Below are 18,663 nucleotides of genomic sequence, written 5' to 3'. Positions count from 1 at the left end.
AATCGGCCATGATATCCACTTCCACTACGCCCCTTTCGCAGTAACGCTTGTTTCGACATTGGGCCGTTGTTAAGCCATTGACATCCATTCTACTCAAAATGAGTGTTTATCAGCTCCAATAGCTGAATCTTTGTTTTGTACAACACAAGTAAGTATTACAGCAGGATTACAGCATCATAGTCTAGAGATAACTATTAGTTAGCCTTAATATAAAAAATGGGTTGAAGAATCGTTCAGGAGTTTACAGAAACAGTATTTACAAGGGAACAACAACATCCAGTTGTTTATATTGTTATTTGACCTAACACTGAGTTGTACATAATGTTGTGATGTTCCGCCTCCAGTTGCTGACCAACCACTACGAGCGGTGTTGGAAGTACTACTGCCTTGCTGTTGGGTGGGGCGGCTTCGGGGTGGCCTCGGACGAGGAGCTGCACCTCTCCAGGAAACTCTTCTGGGGCATCTTCGATGCTCTGTCACGCAAGGTCAGCCAGCTGGTCGCACCTGGTGGATTCTTCTGTTGTTCGCTGTCCTATGTTTCCCGGCTGACGTTGGAAGTTTTTATAACTTATTATAGAGAAGGTGTTTGCTTTCTATTTGACCAGCTGCTGTCGTGGTTAAATCCCACGGTCTAATGCTCGAACAAATTACGAGATGTCGAGAAGGACTAGGGTTGAATGATCAAGTCTTTATTGCGACTGCAGAGAGTAACAACATCAGTTGGTTTGCAAAGAACTGGGCTATTCGGCCCGGGATCTCTGAGGTAACTACAGCTCTGTGATTTCCAAGACCAATCACAGAGCTTCTAAAATCTATGGGCCCTCCCCCTTCCCAATTACTATTTATCTTTTACTTCCCACATGGATGCATACATTCATACATTCAAGCATTAGATACAAAGAGTTAGATATTAAACATTAATAATATGAAATGTACATATTATGCATTACAGTTATACAAGGGCGTCAGTTTGTTTTTAGAAGTGGTGGGGACAATAACCATAAGCTTGAGTGTGGTTTGAAAAGTGGTGGGTACCCTTATGTAAGCTATTCATCCATTCAACGCTGCATTACAATATGCTCTGCAGTGTATTGTCAGGTGTTGAAAAACCAGTTTGTGTTTTGGCTTGTTTTGCAAAACGACGTTGGAAACACCAGGGTATTGGCTCGGGATATGTAATACTAATACACACAGGACAAAGAAAAGTGTTGGCAATTTAACACTTATCTTGACATCAACAAAGTTTACCAGACAATCAATGGCAGACTGTAAAGGGGTAGGCTACGAAATGAAACGAGGTACTACTGAGCATCAGCCTTTTGAAGAAGAGCAAGGGTTGCTGGTAGCATAATGTTATGCTGCATTAAAAAATGAAAAAAACAAGCACCCAGAGGAGAAGTGCATCTGCCAAATCCTGACCACCAGTAAACACTCGCGAAGGACCAATTCACACTTCACTCGTTACATCATGAGCAAATTGCCCGCAAATAAAATCCCCTAGTTTAGGATAATCACACAGCAGGTTATACGAGAACATATTTATGTCAGGATAGGCCTACCACTGGCTCCAGCCTCCAAGTCCAACGTCAAATATCTCAATCAGACAAAACAACTATAACCACATTGGCATAGCAATCGAACCGTGTGTAGCTGCTACTAGCTGCAATCTATATATGAATGCATACTAGCTGGAGCACCAACCAGAATCAGATGATCACAATCGCTTAGGACCGTGGGTAACCTAGCCAGGTCATCACGAGCAAACAAAACCAGCAGCAAAGTTTACGTAAACCAATTTCTTACCTTATGTGGCCCTCCACATGCAGGCTAGATGATGTATCCATATTCCACGTTATCCAGTGTCACAAACATGCTTTTTACAGGAAGCAAAAGGACCGCCTATTTTCTGAATAAAAATGTCAATTTTGGCTGGCTGTCTTGAAACTTCTTTATTATAACGCTGTGTGTACAGACAGCCCACGTAGCCGCCTGCCCCCTCCCCCTCGCGATGATATAAAAACAACAAAAAATCGCTATTATAAGGCTATTCAAGTGGATCCATAATGTCTAAGAGAAAAGCGGGAAGCGATATAATAAGATCCTTTTTCAGCAAGCAAAAATGCGCTGTAAGTTTAGAGAAATCTACAAATCAACTTGTTTTACGATGTTTGATATTAACTCGGTTAACTGCTAGTTCTCATCTACTGCTAACGTTAACGGTCAGCTAGCAGTTACACTGCAGTTAGCTACATACCGGCTTTAGCTAGTCTATGCTTTGCCTACTACAAATTTGTCTTCCACTTTTATTGGTTGAGTGGAATACCTTTTGTACAGTAGCGATTGTTTCTAGTGTTCCATATATATCTCAAGTTAATTCCATGATATTGCGTTAGCCTTCGCAAGTACTAGAAGTCATAAAAGCTAGCCTTCCAAGTTCACGTTCTCTCATTTCACAATGTTCGATCTGTATGCGCCACCATGGGAATGCAGACTCTTGTCATTTTACAACGCCATGTTTCTACAGTGGCTGACAGTCGACAAATCAAACGACTAGATACCAAATTGCGTTTTTCACACGTTTGAAATCTGCGGATTTACCACTAGATGTACCTATATGATTATCCATACTATTCATAAGAAAAAACAGAATATACCCTAAAACTATGCAAAAAACAAGTACGATTTACCCCAAATCTATGCTAAAACGTTAAATAAAAACCAAACACAAGTGCCAATAAATGTTTGTTTTATTTTTGAACCATCTGTCATCAGGAAAAGGAACCAAGTGCAACAGCACAAAACAAAGAAGTGCAGGGACCGGGAGCTGTGGAGGTGAGGGTCACATAAGGAAAACTTGAACATTCAGAAACTATAACATGAATGACTAACAAAGTTTAACATTTTCATAAGGAACCGGAACTGAGTGGAACAGAACTAAACAAAGAAGCTCAGGAACAGGGGGTTGAGAATGTAGAGGTGCAGCAGGTGAGGTTTCTAAAAAAAAAGATGCTATTGCACAATTTAAAACATACACTACAGACAATTATAGTGAAGTGGGCAGGGCTACAACTACAACAAATATTAAGTTGATCAACACAATGGCAATTATGAACAAAAAACTTAAATAAAACATTTCAGGGAACTATTTAAAGAAATACTACCAAATTATCATACATGTCACTGACTACATTACAGGAGGAGGTGCCTCAGCAGGAGGGACAACAGGATAACCCTTCCCAAACAGAGGAAGAGCTCAATACCCCTGAGGATATTTTAGTTTCCCCATACCAACCAGCTGCACAGCTAATTGAGCCACAAACTCTGCCCAACCGCACTCTCCGATTCCAGGAGAGCTGGTTCAAAGACTACCCCTGGCTACATTACAGTTCTGCAATTAAAGGAGTTTTGTGTTTCTACTGTGTAAAGGCCTTTAAACATAATATTCCAACAATGGCCAGAAATACAGAACAAACCTTCATTTCCTTGGGGTTCAGGAACTGGAAGAAGGGTAGGGAGGCGTTCGACAAGCACACCAACAGTAAAGCACACATTGTTGCTGTAAACAAACACACACATACACACAACTCTGTCAGGATGCAACTTTGCAGCATCTCAGAAAAATCACAAGAAGCAGCCAGGTCAGCACTGGTAAAGATTGTGAGTTCACTGAGGTACCTTGCTAGACAGGGATTAGCTCTCAGAGGCCATGACAATGATGAGGGAAACTTCAAGCAGCATCTGGAGGAGAAGGCTGATAGTGACCCAAAACTGGCAAGCTGGTTGCTGAGAAACCATGCCTACACAAGTCCTGAGTGTCAGAATGAGATACTGCAGTTAATGAGCAACGCCATTATCAGACAAATAGCTAAAATCATCCATGCTTTACCTGTACTGCAGTACTCCTTGATAATGGACGGAACACAGGATATATCTGGCACGGAACAGATTTCAATTTGCCTCCGGTATGTGGATGCTGACCTTGAGCCAAGGGAGGACTTTGTTGGTCTGTACGAGGCCTCTTCAACGACCGGTGAGCACCTTTTTAGAATTGCCTCTGATGTGCTGCTCCGTCTAAACCTGCCGTTCTCTGGTCTTCGTGGGCAGACCTACAATGGCGCAGCCAACATGTCGGGGCACTTGTCAGGGACACAAGCTCTGATCCGGAGACAGCAACCATTGGCCAACTTTGTCCACTGTGGCCCACACTGTGTAAACCTTGTCACACAGGCTACGTGCAAATCCACACCGGTGATAAGGGATGCCCTGCATTGGATCCATGAGCTGGGATGCTTACTTGCCCAGTCTGGAAAATGCAAGACCACTTTCAAAGACATTGCCATGTCCACCACAGGCTCCTTCACCTCCATCAAGCCTCTGTGTGCCACCAGATGGACTGTGCGTGCTCCAGCCATCAGAGCAGTCCTCAGCCAGTACAACGCCATCTTGAGTGCGCTGGAGGAGATGGCCTCTGCTGCAAAGGTCAACGACAACACTGCCTCTAGAGCACATGGTGTTCTTCAGAAGCTGGAAAATGGAAACACCGTTCTTGGCCTTCTCCTGGGTCAAGAAGTCATCACAAGGTTGGAGGGGCTGAACTCAAGTCTGCAGGCAAGAGGGAAGACCATCAGTGGAATGCTGAAAGCCGTTGAATATGTTAGGCAGGGCTTTCTCTCTTTGAGGGCCGATGATGCGTTCAAGGCCATCTATGACAAAGCTGTGGATTTTGCCGCAGACTTGGATCTCCAGCAAATACAGTTACCTCATGTCCGAATGCCATCTGGTAAACATGGTGGTCCTGCCAAGCATCATACTCCTGCGACACCAGAGGAGTATTTCCGGGTCCAGTTTTTCAGTGCCATTGACATGGCGACCACCCAGCTTCATGAGCGTTTTGATCAGGTGAGCCTGGGAAATCTGGTGAAGCTGGAGGAGCTGCTGATTACCGGAAACAAAAATATGGTGGTGAGCTTGTACCCAGAACTGGACCTACAGGCACTACAAATTCAACTGGCCATGTTTAAAGCAAATAACACCTACACTTCATGCAAAGAAGTGTAGTAATATAACTCAGTTAACCTCATATAACTGAGTTATATGAGGTTTGTAATAGTTAATGCCACTTTATTTGTCTGTGGCATACAGTCATAATCCTAAAGTTGGTAATGTCTGATTTTAACCGGTGTATGGATTAGTTACCTTGACTTTGACTACAGAATATACATTCTAAAACCACAGACGAGAACAGATGTTTCTCTAAGAGGGCATTTACATGAGGCGTCGGGGGTTCATCGGAATGCAGGTATTAGTTTGACACAGGAACTTTTTTTATTGCCAGGCAATATCAATAGTGTTTAACATTTGGCTCCATTATAAATATATTTACCTTATATTCTTGAATAATTTATAATTAAAGTTAACCTTACTTATACTTGTATCGAAGTGAACTGAGAGATAGACGGATGCCATTGACTACTGAGGGATGTCTGTGTGATCCTCTGAGGTGTTGACTAACAATGAAACAAGGTCTGGAGCCTGCCCCTCCCCCCATGCTGCTACATTTTTCTCCACTAATATATTTTAACATTTGGTAAATATCCCTTTAAACCTTCATTATTTTCTACCACACGTCTTACATCGACTCCTGAAGATGTTAAATACCCAGACACACTGGTTAGATAATTTGAAAATGTTATCAGTAATTTTTATTTGTATAGCCCTTAATCACGGTTACAGTCTCAAAGGGATTACATGCCATATATTTATAAAAAAAAATCCCTCACGCCCCTCAATTGTTAAGAAAACAATCCCTTAATTATCAAGGAAGAAACCTTGAGAAGGAACACAGAGTTGGGGATCCCTCATTCCAGGGATGTTCAGGAATGCATTAGCTGCCATAATTGGCATACTTAGTAGTAGGATAACAAGCAAACAATAGAAAAATTAAATGAGTTAGGAATAAAAAAATGGGTATTTTGATTGGTGGAGCTTTTTGATTGGAGGAGCTGGCAGCCGTCCGGCTGGTTGGCCAGACGCCAAATCAGGACCACAGATACATACGGAAATGAGATGCAGTTACAAACTGATATTGTTCTGCCTTTTCTACATCTGAGTGTCATGTGTGTTGTCAATGTGTATGATGTTGGCAGATGTATCTATCAGGCTTCTGTGGCAGGGCTAAAGGAATTGGCTGGTTTGTTAAGACCCCAGGTTAATTGCTGAAATTGCTTATGTCAAGATGTAAACTAGTCATGATTATTGTTCAACTCAACCCCCTCACGGTATAGACGTTTTTTCCAAATCTGGCAATTGGTGATCAATTGGCATCCATTATATTCCAACCAAGTGTTAAGCAGCTCCTAGTATCATAGTTTTGTCCAACACAGGTACGCGCAAACAAACTTCCTCTGGGTAGGAAGCTTTCTCACAAACAGTGCCCACAAACAGACAATTCCACATGTTGAATTGTGTTGACAATCCCCTGTGCATGCTTGCACACTTAGAGGCTGAAGTGCGTAGTTAGAATTTTGTGTACTGAGAGTGGCTGTGTTTTAGGCAGTGTGATAATTCTGAATTCAGAGCATATTTCAATAAGATGCAAAGATAAGTGTTGGATGGGGTGTTAAAACAAAATAATGTTGTGTTTCCAGCGGTACGACCAGGAGCTGTTCAAGCTGGCCCTGCCCTGCCTGAGTGCGGTGGCCGGGGCTCTGCCCCCGGACTATATGGAGTCCAACTATGTGGCCATGATTGAGAAGCAGTCCTCTATGGACTCGGAGGGAAACTTTAACCCACAGCCTGCAGACACCAGCAAGTAGGGACTGGATGACCACATGCATTCTACTTTGTCTCACTATGATTGTATTGTTGTGAAACCGTGTGGCCCAGTTTCAACTGGATAATTGTTTTGAGCAAATATGAAATATTGCTACATATCTATGCATATAAAATGAATACCAATAATCATCTGACATTGCATGACTTTTTGTTTGTCAGCGTCAGTGTTCCTGAGAAGCTGGACTACTTCATCAACAGATATGCGGAGCATTTGCATGAGAAGTGGTCTATGGATAAGGTGATGGAGAACACGATACCCCCCGTAACTAGATAGATTGATAACTTCCCGTAATATCTGAACCTAAAGATGCGTTCTCTACTTGACGTTCTCTCTAGTTCTCTGAGGGCTGGCTGTATGGAGAGCAGCTGTGCGAAGCCACCAAGAGCCAACCTCTCCTCAAGCCCTACAAAGGTCTTTCTGAAAAGGTTTGTTGCGGATCATGTATTTTATCTGTGCATCGTTTTCATTCAGGAAGGTGCGCTTCAACATCTCCTGATTATTAGTATTGTTCTGGAGAAGCCATGTATAGAACACATTTGGTGGCCAACCTAATCATTCAAAATTATAAAATTTACTTTTTAATATCATCGACCAAATGTTTGCTTCATGGGTTTTGATGTGCATTGTTTCTTTAATCTCCAAGAGCAGCAGTCTTTAACAGCGGATTTCTTACTGTATCTCTAAAAGTGTGATTTATAGAAATACTTAACATTGGATTTACTCTTGTTAAAGTAGATTTTGTTACGTATTTTGTTCCCTGTGTATTATCTTCTGTCCATCCCTTTTACTAGTCCTGTGGATGGATTAATTTAGGATTTAGAAGAGCTCAATACACACCATCAGCCCCCGCATTTGAAGAAAAATACACCAGCAATGTTTCTTTCCTTTCTTTGTATTCATAAAAACATGTCTGTTGCTGAACCCCTGAAGATAATGCTAAGCCTCTAGACATGTAGCCCTTGGACCTCTTGTGTAAGTACTTTTGAAGCCCATCTTTGCCATTTTGTGGAAGGTGTTTATAACCATTAATGTTGAGGGCCATTTTGCAATATTCTTAAAGTCAAGTTGAAGACTTCAGATTTCAACTGAGCGACTGCGGACTGCGGATCAGCTAAACTCCCTGCAAAGGATATGGATGAAAGATTGCATAACGCGGTTAGCAGACAGAAAGCTGGGTCAGGAAACGTGACATTTAAAGAGCCCATATCATGCTTTTTTATTGTTAATAATTTGGGGGCAGTCTTTCAAAAACGGTCTGATTTGTATCATGTCACTTTAAGGCCCCCCTCACGAGTAGTCAAGTCAAGTCTGCTGTGATTGGGCAGCACCACTCTGTTGCGATTGTTCGAATGCTTTTCGCGTGTGTTGGCAAATTCACACCCCAAGGAAGTTGTAAACAATACGGGTAGCCGGGAGGCGGGACTTCTGCATGTCAGCACTGCCCACTGACCCCACACTATTACGGAAGTAAAGTTTGAGCGCAAACATGCTGTTTCACACAATTAATGAGGGCTATAATAATTAGATATCCCACCCCCTTATATCCCACTAAACCGGGCCGGGAAGTGACCTACTCACCACAGTAACAGAGAGCAAACACAAATGAACACATAACAACGATGGAAAACATATGATGAATGAACAGAGCTTTTTTTTAAATATAATAACAAGCCATAATACAATATATACTGAATAATATTTGTTATATAATTATTTTAATTATTGTAAGGATTCTGACAAATCAGGCCGAAGTAGGTTGATGCCTCTAATCCCTGGTTAATCCCCCCCCCCCCCCCTTTTCGTCTGTGTGTAGGACAAGGAGTCGTACCGCTGGCCGATCAAGGAGTCCATCGGGACCATGGTGTCCTGGGGCTGGGTGGTGGAGCGCATCAGAGAGGGAGACCCCAGCAGTCTGCAGAAGTCTCGTCGGATTTCACAAGTCAGCCAGGTGCAGACATCCCCTCCAACTCTCTAAGGAACACACATATCTCTTCGATCTTGAGCTTTTATTTGTTCTTCCATTTGATTAATTGTATTTCATTTTCTATTACTGTTGCACTGTTCTATTCTGCTGTGACAACCAAACATAAAGCATCGATTTATGTTATCTTACATGAAACAGGCTCACCCCTTCACACACACACACACACACACACACACACACACACACACACACACACACACACACACACACACACACACACACACACACACACACACATACGCACTCACACACGCAAGCAGATATGCATGCACGCACCTCTCTCTCTCTCTCTCTCTCTCTCTCTCTGTCTCTCTCTCTTTCTTGCTTGCTTTAAGGGTTTGTTTTGTTTGGCAGCTGTCTTTTGAAGGAGCTCCCGGTTTCAGTCCGAGGCCCATCGACATGAGCAACGTCACTCTGTCCAGAGACCTGCACGTAAGAGACACCAGCACCCATAGCTGTTAATACATACACACTCAAACAAGAAGATACACCTTAATATATATATATACACTGTAACAGTGAGATACATGTTAATATATATACACACTGTAACAGTGAGATACACGTTAATATATATATACACTGTAACAGTGAGATACACGTTTATGTATACACACTATAAAAGTAAGATACACGTTTATACATACACCATGTAACAGTAAGATACACATTTATATCTACACACTAACAGTAAGACAAACATTTATATATACACACTATAACAGTTTAGTTTAGAGTTTTTTTAAGCAGGGACAAATACATTGCACATTGTTTCATATAAAATATAAAATAGATGCCATGCATTGAGGTTTCTAGTCAAGAGGATTATCCAACTCCGGTCATTGGTTGGGCTTTTACTAAAAGTTACATTAAAAGTAGCACAAGCAAAGTTAGTAAGACAAGCAAAGTTAAACAGTAAGATACACGTTCATATATACACACTGTTAGAATAAGATACACTAATATGCAGACCGCAAAAAACAGGCAATTCTTAATATTCATAAAATATCCTCCACAGTCAATGGCTGAGCTTCTGGCAGAAAATTTTCATAATACTTGGGCTAAAAAAAAGAAGATGGAAATGGAAGCCAAAGGTGAGTCTAATTTTATTTCTCACTCGTTGACTTTCTGTCCTACAGATTTTGAGTCAGTCAGTAATGCTGAGAATTCGGAGTAGGTGGGGGGATGTATTATCCTCATGGTTGTGGCTTTTTAGAGCTAATATGCGTTATTCAGTATGAGGAGTATTCTTGTTCAGTATCATGAACAAAGTTGAAATGCCCTTTGAAGACTTTAGTTTCCTGTCTCTGTAAAGCGTCAAAATATATAAAATTAAGTTATTATTGTTATTAAGACATAATGAGGAAGAATATACAAACCACTCGATGATTTAGAAGTTAAATGGAAACAATGCTCGGAATTATCGTTCAACGTACACTTCAAATGATATTTGATGGTTAGTTTCGTTCACAACTAGTTCCTGCTTCATGGCTCCACCATCAAGATATATATCTAGATATCTACATATCTACGGGTTAGAGCGTCAGTTTAACACAGTACCTGGGTTAGAGTTTAACACAGTACCTGGGTTAGAGTTTAACACATTGCCTGGGTAAGTGCGTCAGTTTAACACAGTGCCTGGGTTAGAGTTTAACACAGTACCTGGGTAAGCGCGTCAGTTTAACACAGTGCCTGGGTTAGTGCGTCAGGGATGCACAATGTTTGCCCAGCTCTACTAATAACACATTTTCCATCCAAACGGTCTATTCTTCCTCCCTCCTCCCTCCTCCCTTCTCTCTCCTCCCGTCTCCCTCCTCTCCTTACTCCTTACTCTTCTCTCCTCTCCTCTCCTCTCTCCTCTCTCCTCGCTCCCCTCTCCTCCATACTCCCTCCTTGTTCCTCCCTCCTCTCCGTGCTAGGTGGAGGCAGTCATCCGTTGCTGGTCCCATACGACACACTCACTGCCAAAGAGAAGTCCAGAGACCGTGAGAAAGCACAGGAGATCTTTAAGTTCCTCCAGATCAACGGATACACCGTATCTAGGTGGGCTGGATGAAATGACGTGAATACACCTGTGAAGAGCCAACCAGAGAATAGATGTCGATATTGATACAGATTATTCAGGGTGCTGTAGATACGATTGTTCCAAGATTGAGGTGGGGGTGGCTTTGAGAAGGTTTGATGTTGTGTTCCAGGTGTGTGAGGGAGCAGGACCTGGACACGCCGGCCATAGAGAAGCGTTTTGCCTACACCTTCCTGCAACAGCTCATTGAATACGTAGACAAGGCCCATCAACACATGATGGACGCCGGTACGTTTCGAGGCAACACACTGTAAAGCGCACAGAACACAAGTAAAACGGGGCTCTGGTTCAAAACAGGCTGCAAATACAGTGAATTCAAGGGTTTGTAAATGTAAATCTGAATCTCTGATGCACAGATGCAGGAACCCGAGCCAAGGGAGAGGAATGTCCCCAGGAGCAGCAAACCAAGTTCTTTGGAAAGGTCTGAGCCATGTTTAAGATTCACACATTTTGTTACATGAGTGATGAAACCCATACAATTTACATATATATATATATATATATATATATATTAGAGCTGTCAAGCGATTAAAATATTTAATCGTGATTAATCGCATTAATGTCATAGTTAACTCACGATTAATCGCGATTAATCGCAAATTATTTTTCTATGCTAAATATCCCTTGATTTTTTTGTCCCATAATTCTTCTCATTTTAATTCTCTTATCAACGTGGTGAAGTGCATCGGCTTGCCTTGTGCAAATGATTTTTTATTGATAACAACATTGGCATATACTGATCAAAACAGGACGATACAAAAAAAGAGCCTATAGTGCAATTAAACGACTGCTTTGAACAAATGTCATTTGAACATAGCAGTCAGGCTACTGCTTCTTTGTTTTGAGCCAAAGAAAAATATATCTATATTTTTTTTTTAATAAAACAATTGCGTTAATCGCGCGATAATTTTTTTAACGCCGTTAAAATTGGTTTGCGTTAACGCCGTTAATAACGCGTTTAACTGACAGCTCTAATATATATATATATAAGCTCAAAGAGCTAACCTATGATTTAATGTAATTCCCCAGGTTCTCTTGCCATTGGTGGACCAGTACTTTAAGAACCATAGGCTCTACTTCCTGTCTACAGCCATTCGTCCAATCAGCAGTGGCGGCCATGCCTCAAACAAGGAGAAGGAGATGGTGACCAGGTATGTTGTTTGAATGCGAAGACCAAGCATAAAGGGCGGCCATTTTTGGATTATTACAGCTGAGTTAGGTAGAGCTGCTGGAGGTACATTTAAGAGCCATCCTTTTTGTGCGTAATGCGATAGCAATTCATCCGTTATTAGTGAGTGAAATGCTCTATACAGATCGGATACTTTATGTAAACAAATGTAAATGGCAATAATCTCAACTGGAAAGGTCATTTTCAGTAACCAGGAGCCTCAAGCCCGAACACAGCCCAGTAATCTGTGTACCCGGTCCAGACACCTAAAGCCATCTTCACACGGACATATAGTTCATCTCTGATCACTGGAGGGCAGAAATGTAGTTTATGTCTGATCCCTGGTGCAGACAGGTAGTTTATGTCTGATCCCTGGTGCAGACAGGTAGTTTATGTCTGAGCCCTGGTGCAGACAGGTAGTTTATGTCTGATCCCTGGTGCAGACAGGTAGTTTATGTCTGATCCCTGGTGCAGACAGGTAGTTTATGTCTGATCCCTGGTGCAGAGAATGCTTGTCCACGTACCGCGGCAGCAGTGGCCACTCAGCTGCAGATCACTTTGAACATTTGAACATAATGAAACATTATAAATGGTATAAACTTAAATTTACAAGTATTTAATTACAAGAAATATTCTGGGAAACCTTAACCAGTTGACCAAGGCCTTGGAGGAAACATAGGTTCATCAAGTGATGATGGGTCCATGTTTGTCAAGTTTGTCAAACTAACTATGAACTGGATTTTTCTAATCCCTTTTGTTCAGTACTTTACATTCTCTCCCTTCCCACTGTCTCCCAGTGCTAATGTTTGTGTTTATTGTTTTTTGTTCTCCCAATTTTAATCACTCTGTTCCTATTTACATTAATATACCCTTTATTTCTCTTTCTTTATTTCTCTCTGCCTTGTTTTGTGTCTTATCTGCTCCTTCAACTGCATTCTCCTCTTGAAGTCTTTTCTGCAAACTGGGAGTTCTTGTCAGACATAGGATATCGCTTTTTGGTAAGAATAGAGAGTGCGTGCATGTCTTCTGGCATGTTGTTCTAACAGTAACATGATGTGGTTTTGTTTCTTTCTAAAGAATGTTTCCGATGCAGAATGGCTGTAGACAGCCCCTGTGTTTCTTCAGTATTATTTCTGTATGCATCTTGTAGTGAGGTGGAGTGAAAGCCCTAATCTCAGAACTTGACTCACAAACTAGAAGCAAGATTAAAGGATCATGGATGCAAAATGTCCAGAAGTCATTTTAAAGGTTGAGATGACTTCTGGCCCCTGCCCCTTCCCCTGCCCCTGCATGCCCACGTTGTGCTGATGTGAAGGCTGAGCGCCAACACAGCAACATGCAGGAAGGTTAGCATGTTATCTGCATTGTGTGTGGATCATTTCATCTCCCCTTACCCTTTTATTTATTTATTTTTTAATTATCACTTCAGTTTTAAGTCCTATTCGCAGATTGTGTTTTAAAACCATCCCAGGAGCTCTATAAAGGTCCCTTCCATGATCGCTGGGACTGTTTAAACTCAAAGCCATGTGACTCTGCGTTCGCCTCCACCAGGAAACGACGCCACTTCCATCGTTAACTGCCTTCACATCCTGGGACAGACGCTGGATGCAAGGTGAGTGGTGTGATGAGGCGAGGTCTTGTGTGTCCACAAACAGGTGACCAGGAGCCATCCAAGCCCTTACCTGATTGGCCATCGGAGCACTGCGACCATTCTGAGCCTGGCTCTGTTCGTTTACACAAACCATTTTTTTAATATGTTAAGTTTAGAAGAAAAACATTGCCAGACTGATCTGTTGTCTAAGGGTGTGGTTTGCATTACATATCAAACATACAATAAGGGCATGTAATGGAAGCAAAACATAACACAACAAATTGCACACAGAAAATCCTGCAAAAACAATATTGTATGACTTTTCCTTCTCGAAGCACTGAGGTGTATTATCTTATGGCCACAGGACGGTCATGAAGACGGGGCTGGAGTCGGTGAAGGCGGCACTGCGGGCGTTCTTCGAGAGCGCGGCGGAGGACCTGGAGAAGACCCAGGACAACCTGAAGCTGGGGCAGTTCACCCACGAGCGCACGCAGCCGCGCGACGTCACCCAGGTCATCAACTACACCACCTTCGCCCTGCTGCCCGTGCTTTCCTCCCTGTTCGAGCACATCGGACAGAACCTCTTCGGCCAGGACCTCATCTGTGGGTTTCCTACACTGTACAGAACTGTCATGTTATTATCAATCGCTGTCACAAGTACAGTTCTTCTAGTGAATGAGAGGAACAACAAGCTTGTGCTGCTAATGGGGTCAGATCTTTCTAAAGTCATCTTTCTATATTTTTTTGTCTTTTCCCTTCTAGTGGACAATGTTCAGGTGTCTTGCTACAGGATCCTCAACAGTCTCTACTCACTCGGGACCAGCAAGAGCATCTATGTAGAGAGGTAGTGTGTTTGTCTCCATCCATCCAAAACGTCTCTAACCACTTAGGGTTTCTGATTCATTGCTCCCTCCCTCCCTGTTCTTGTTTCTCTGGCAGGCATCGTCCGGCCATTGGAGAGTGTCTGGCGGCCTTCTCTGCAGCCTTCCCCGTGGCTTTCTTGGAGCCCTACCTGGATATGTTCAACAGCTTCTCCATTTACAACAGCAAAGGAGCCAAGGAGAGAGGAGGTGCTCTTTAAACCTGTTGGCGTCTTTGTTTGTGCCAGTGGCATTGATGAGGTCCAATAGTCATTGGACATAATTCTATGCCCGTTTTAATCTCCTATAGTGTGGCCAATAACGGGTGTGCGTTATTAGCTAATTGGGTGGCTGGCGTCTCCCTTAGGGATAGGGTGAGAAGCTCAGCCATTCGTGGGGAACTCAGAGTAGAGCCGCTGGTCCTCTGCTTAGAGGGGAGTCAGTTGAGGTGGTTCAGCTGGTAAGGATGCCCACTGGGCGCCTCTCTAGGAAGGTGTTCCAGGGACGTCCAACGGGCAGGAGTCCTCGGGGAAGACCCAGGGCTAGGTGGAGAGATTATATCTGACCATTGGCCTGGGAACGCCTCGGATCCCCCCGTCAGAGCAGGTCAATGTGACCCGGGAAAGGGAAGTCTTGGCCCCCTGCTAAAGCTGCTGCCCCCGCAACCCGACCCTGGATAAGCGGTTTGAAGATGAGGGTGAAGATATTAGGTATTAGCCAATACAGATGAATAGTGGTCAGATCAGAACGTGCCTTAGGGTTCTGACCTTAAATTACCCCAATGATTGAGTGGGACTCAGACAGCTCAGCCAATCGCAATGTGGAAATAAATGTGTTCAATCAGGCAATGTGGAAATCACATGGCTTGATTGAATGCAATTTCATTGAATGCAGTTAGCTTCAATGAAGTATTGTATACATAGAAATATGGAATTGTTAGAATACATGCTGCACTGCTGCAGCCTAAATGTGTTTACCATGCACACATATAGGCTAAAAGTACAGCAACTTGACATGTTATACACTCTTAAGAGTTGTATTTAATGGCAAGTAGAAGCAAAAACGCATATTATGTGGATGTAAGAACACACAAATGCCTTATTTATCTATTTTCATCAGCGATATATAGAAACAACAGATTGCGTCATATGCCGCAATTAAGTTGATGGCTAGTGTCATGTAGATATATGTGTTGGTGACAACAATGTGAAAATAATATAAACCTAAGCTATAGTTTAATTTGAAGTGAAATTAGGCCATAGTTAGTATTTTACCTTCAATTTCACGACAAAACTAGTTAGTAATATGAATTAATACTATTATTATAAAACTTATTCCAATTCTTTAGTGAAAGCCTTTTCGAGCTTCTCCCCTGGATCTGATGGGGCTGAGGGTTAAATAGAGAGAGAACCAAAGAGAACCATTCCCCTCACTAGCACCCGTCAGACCTTTCTCAGAGCAGAGTACTGGGAGATGACAGAGGCAAACCATTTGCCCAATACATGAGCCCTTTCAACAATTTATACCAAACTGCTCAATGAATTGACTGACTGCTCATGCCTGCTCTGTGTTCCCCAGCTCTTGGGCTTCCAGTCTGCTCATACATCTCATACTGATCTACTGCTCATGCCTGCTCTGTGTTCCCCAGCTCTTGGGCTTCCAGTCTGCTCATACATCTCATACTGATCTACTGCTCATGCCTGCTCTGTGTTCCCCAGCTCTTGGGCTTCCAGTCTGCTCATACAGCTCATACTGATCTACTGCTCATGCCTGCTCTGTGTTCCCCAGCTCTTGGGCTTCCAGTCTGCTCATACAGCTCATACTGATCTACTGCTCATGCCTGCTCTGTGTTCCCCAGCTCTTGGGCTTCCAGCCCCGGTGCTTGAGGCCTGTCCTCTCATCCCCTCCCTGGAGAAGACCCTTGAGGAGATCATGACGCTGGCGGAGTCGGGCATCAGGTACACCCAGATGCCCCACATCATGGAGGTAAACCATACCACCAGATGACCCTGACCATTACTGCTATGCCCAGTGTGTGTGTACATTAGGGATGTGTCGGTCGCGACTGATTCGTTACAACGAACGAATCCCGAACGTGAACGACAAGAACTGGTTCCCCAAAACAAGATGAACTGGTTCTTTGATTCTTTTTTTTTAACATAAACCAAACATATGGTCACGAAAATTAAATATACAAACGAACAGAGCTCCGTCTCCCCGCGACTTATATTGATTGAGTCTACAACGTGCTCAAAGATTCAGCCAATGAGAGGTAGCAATGGTGTTGGAATGGCACCTGGGTAAACCAATGACAAGGCGGTACCGTCGAATATGCGTGCTTTCTCTGTCTGACGTATCTTGGGTCATACCATTCGACGTGGGGCCACTCATATATCCCCCTACATTTTTTCGAAAATAGACTTGACCTCCATCTGTTTATTGGATAAACGCATTTCCCAATCTCAGGAGTCTTTGCTCCATTCTACGTCAATTTAAGAACAGACAAAGAAATTAAACTGCAGTTCGTATTTTTTATTTATGACCATGCAAGTTCTGTAATGCCTGAACAATGAAGAATTAAATGTAAAGTAAAATAAAATTATAAATGTAAAACCATGAATGAAATATAGAGAGTAAGCAAGTGGTATAAATATTGGTGGGACGTTCGATATACTATATTGCAGGCATCTCCAAACGGCGGACTGCGTTCTTAACGGTCCTATCCGGACCCATGACCAATTAAAAAAAATAATAATAATGATAAAAAAATGTTTTTTTATTTTTTATTTTTTTTAAGATGTAATCTGACGTAACGAACGAATCAAAACGACCGAATCAAATAAACGAATCGTTATAGTGAACTGAACTGAAAGAACTAGTTCCCGGAAAAGAATCATTTTGCCCATCCCTAGTGTACATGTATGTATGACACACGTTGTACATACTGTATACACCTAATTATAAAAAAATATCTAAATCTGGACTCAATGAAGAGACTGAGTTATAGGTGCTGTTGGTAAAATTTATAATAATAATAATAATAATTGATCCGTTTTTTATAGCGCTTTTCTAAGTACTCGAAGACGCTTTACAAATAAGAAAGGAATACATACAGACAGTACAGACAATCAAACAAAAGGGAAAAAAATAAAAATAAACAACACCACAACAATAGGCAACACATTGAGAGAGCGGGAGAGAGGGGAAGATGGCGGAGGATGATTTGTCAAATGTTGTAGGTGGTCCTGAAGAGATAGGTTTTAAGTTGACTTTAGAATGAACAGAGTGTATCAGAGTTTCGGATGGCCAGAGGGAGTTCCAGAGGGTAGGGGCGGCGATGGCGAAGGCTCTGTCCCCCAGGGTGCGATACTTGGTCTTGGTGATGGAGGTGAGAAGGTTGGCATCAGTGGAGCGTAGGCGGCGAGTGGGGCAGTGGCGACGGAGGAGACCAGTTATGTACGAGGGTGCAAAGTTGTTTAGCGCTTTGTAGGTGGTGAGGAGAATCTTGAAATTGATGCGTTGTTTTATTGGAAGCCAATGAAGTTGACGGAGGATGGGAGTAATGTGTTCTTTGGAGGGGGAGTTAGTAATGGCTATCATTTTGGTGTTATTTATAATAAATAGCTGTGGTGGGAATTTTGGGCCACGTCAATTGTTTCTGTCTAAATGTTTGAGAAAAAGAGTCATCCAAAATAACAATTAGGCTAATTAATTTAAGTAATAAAACATACAACAAACATACAATAATCCGAGGCCTCAGTTGGGAGTTCAGCCTGCGTCTCTCTATTTGCTTCGCAAGGAGAAGTCCAATGCATTGGCAAAAGCAAGGAATTCTTATACAGTGTGGTCTCAGGATGCTGAGAACAGCTCTGCTCCCCAATAAAATTATGGTATTGGTTAACCAGATGTTAGTCAATAATTGATGGAAACCCTAATGTCTGCATCGAAGGGCGACGTTATCGTGCATTCTGAGTTGGAGCCACAAAAAGGGCACATACCAACAAATAGCAGTTAGGGAAACGGAGTGTGAAAATATTATTTTCCCATTACAATGGCCTCTAATACTCTGGCCAAGTGCCGTTATTACTGAACCAGCCAACTTGCAGAAGACGTGTAGAGTAAGACTGAAGAGCTTCCTGGAG

The 18,663-nt window shown here is 42.5% G+C and overlaps 1 protein-coding gene across 1 annotated transcript in view; it reads left to right on the top strand.

The window, feature by feature from the left end:
* The window catches only part of LOC132446660 (ryanodine receptor 2-like), a 177,430-nt gene that overhangs the window by 110,381 nt on the left and 48,386 nt on the right, over positions 1–18,663 (top strand). Inside the window, exons 55-71 of the mRNA XM_060037073.1 lie at positions 345–485; positions 6,648–6,811; positions 6,994–7,072; positions 7,171–7,260; positions 8,649–8,783; positions 9,174–9,251; positions 9,838–9,913; positions 10,739–10,862; positions 11,015–11,130; positions 11,259–11,323; positions 11,932–12,053; positions 13,019–13,068; positions 13,622–13,682; positions 14,026–14,264; positions 14,424–14,505; positions 14,601–14,731; positions 16,380–16,507. Of these exons, the coding sequence (XP_059893056.1) occupies positions 345–485; positions 6,648–6,811; positions 6,994–7,072; positions 7,171–7,260; positions 8,649–8,783; positions 9,174–9,251; positions 9,838–9,913; positions 10,739–10,862; positions 11,015–11,130; positions 11,259–11,323; positions 11,932–12,053; positions 13,019–13,068; positions 13,622–13,682; positions 14,026–14,264; positions 14,424–14,505; positions 14,601–14,731; positions 16,380–16,507 (1,881 nt within the window). The remainder of the gene's footprint in view (positions 1–344; positions 486–6,647; positions 6,812–6,993; positions 7,073–7,170; positions 7,261–8,648; positions 8,784–9,173; positions 9,252–9,837; positions 9,914–10,738; positions 10,863–11,014; positions 11,131–11,258; positions 11,324–11,931; positions 12,054–13,018; positions 13,069–13,621; positions 13,683–14,025; positions 14,265–14,423; positions 14,506–14,600; positions 14,732–16,379; positions 16,508–18,663) is intronic.

Source organism: Gadus macrocephalus, chromosome 18 (assembly GCF_031168955.1).
Source record: "Gadus macrocephalus chromosome 18, ASM3116895v1".
Classification (NCBI taxonomy): domain Eukaryota; kingdom Metazoa; phylum Chordata; class Actinopteri; order Gadiformes; family Gadidae; genus Gadus; species Gadus macrocephalus.
Note: the sequence above shows the minus strand (reverse complement) of the source record. Positions and strands in the feature narration are given on the sequence as shown.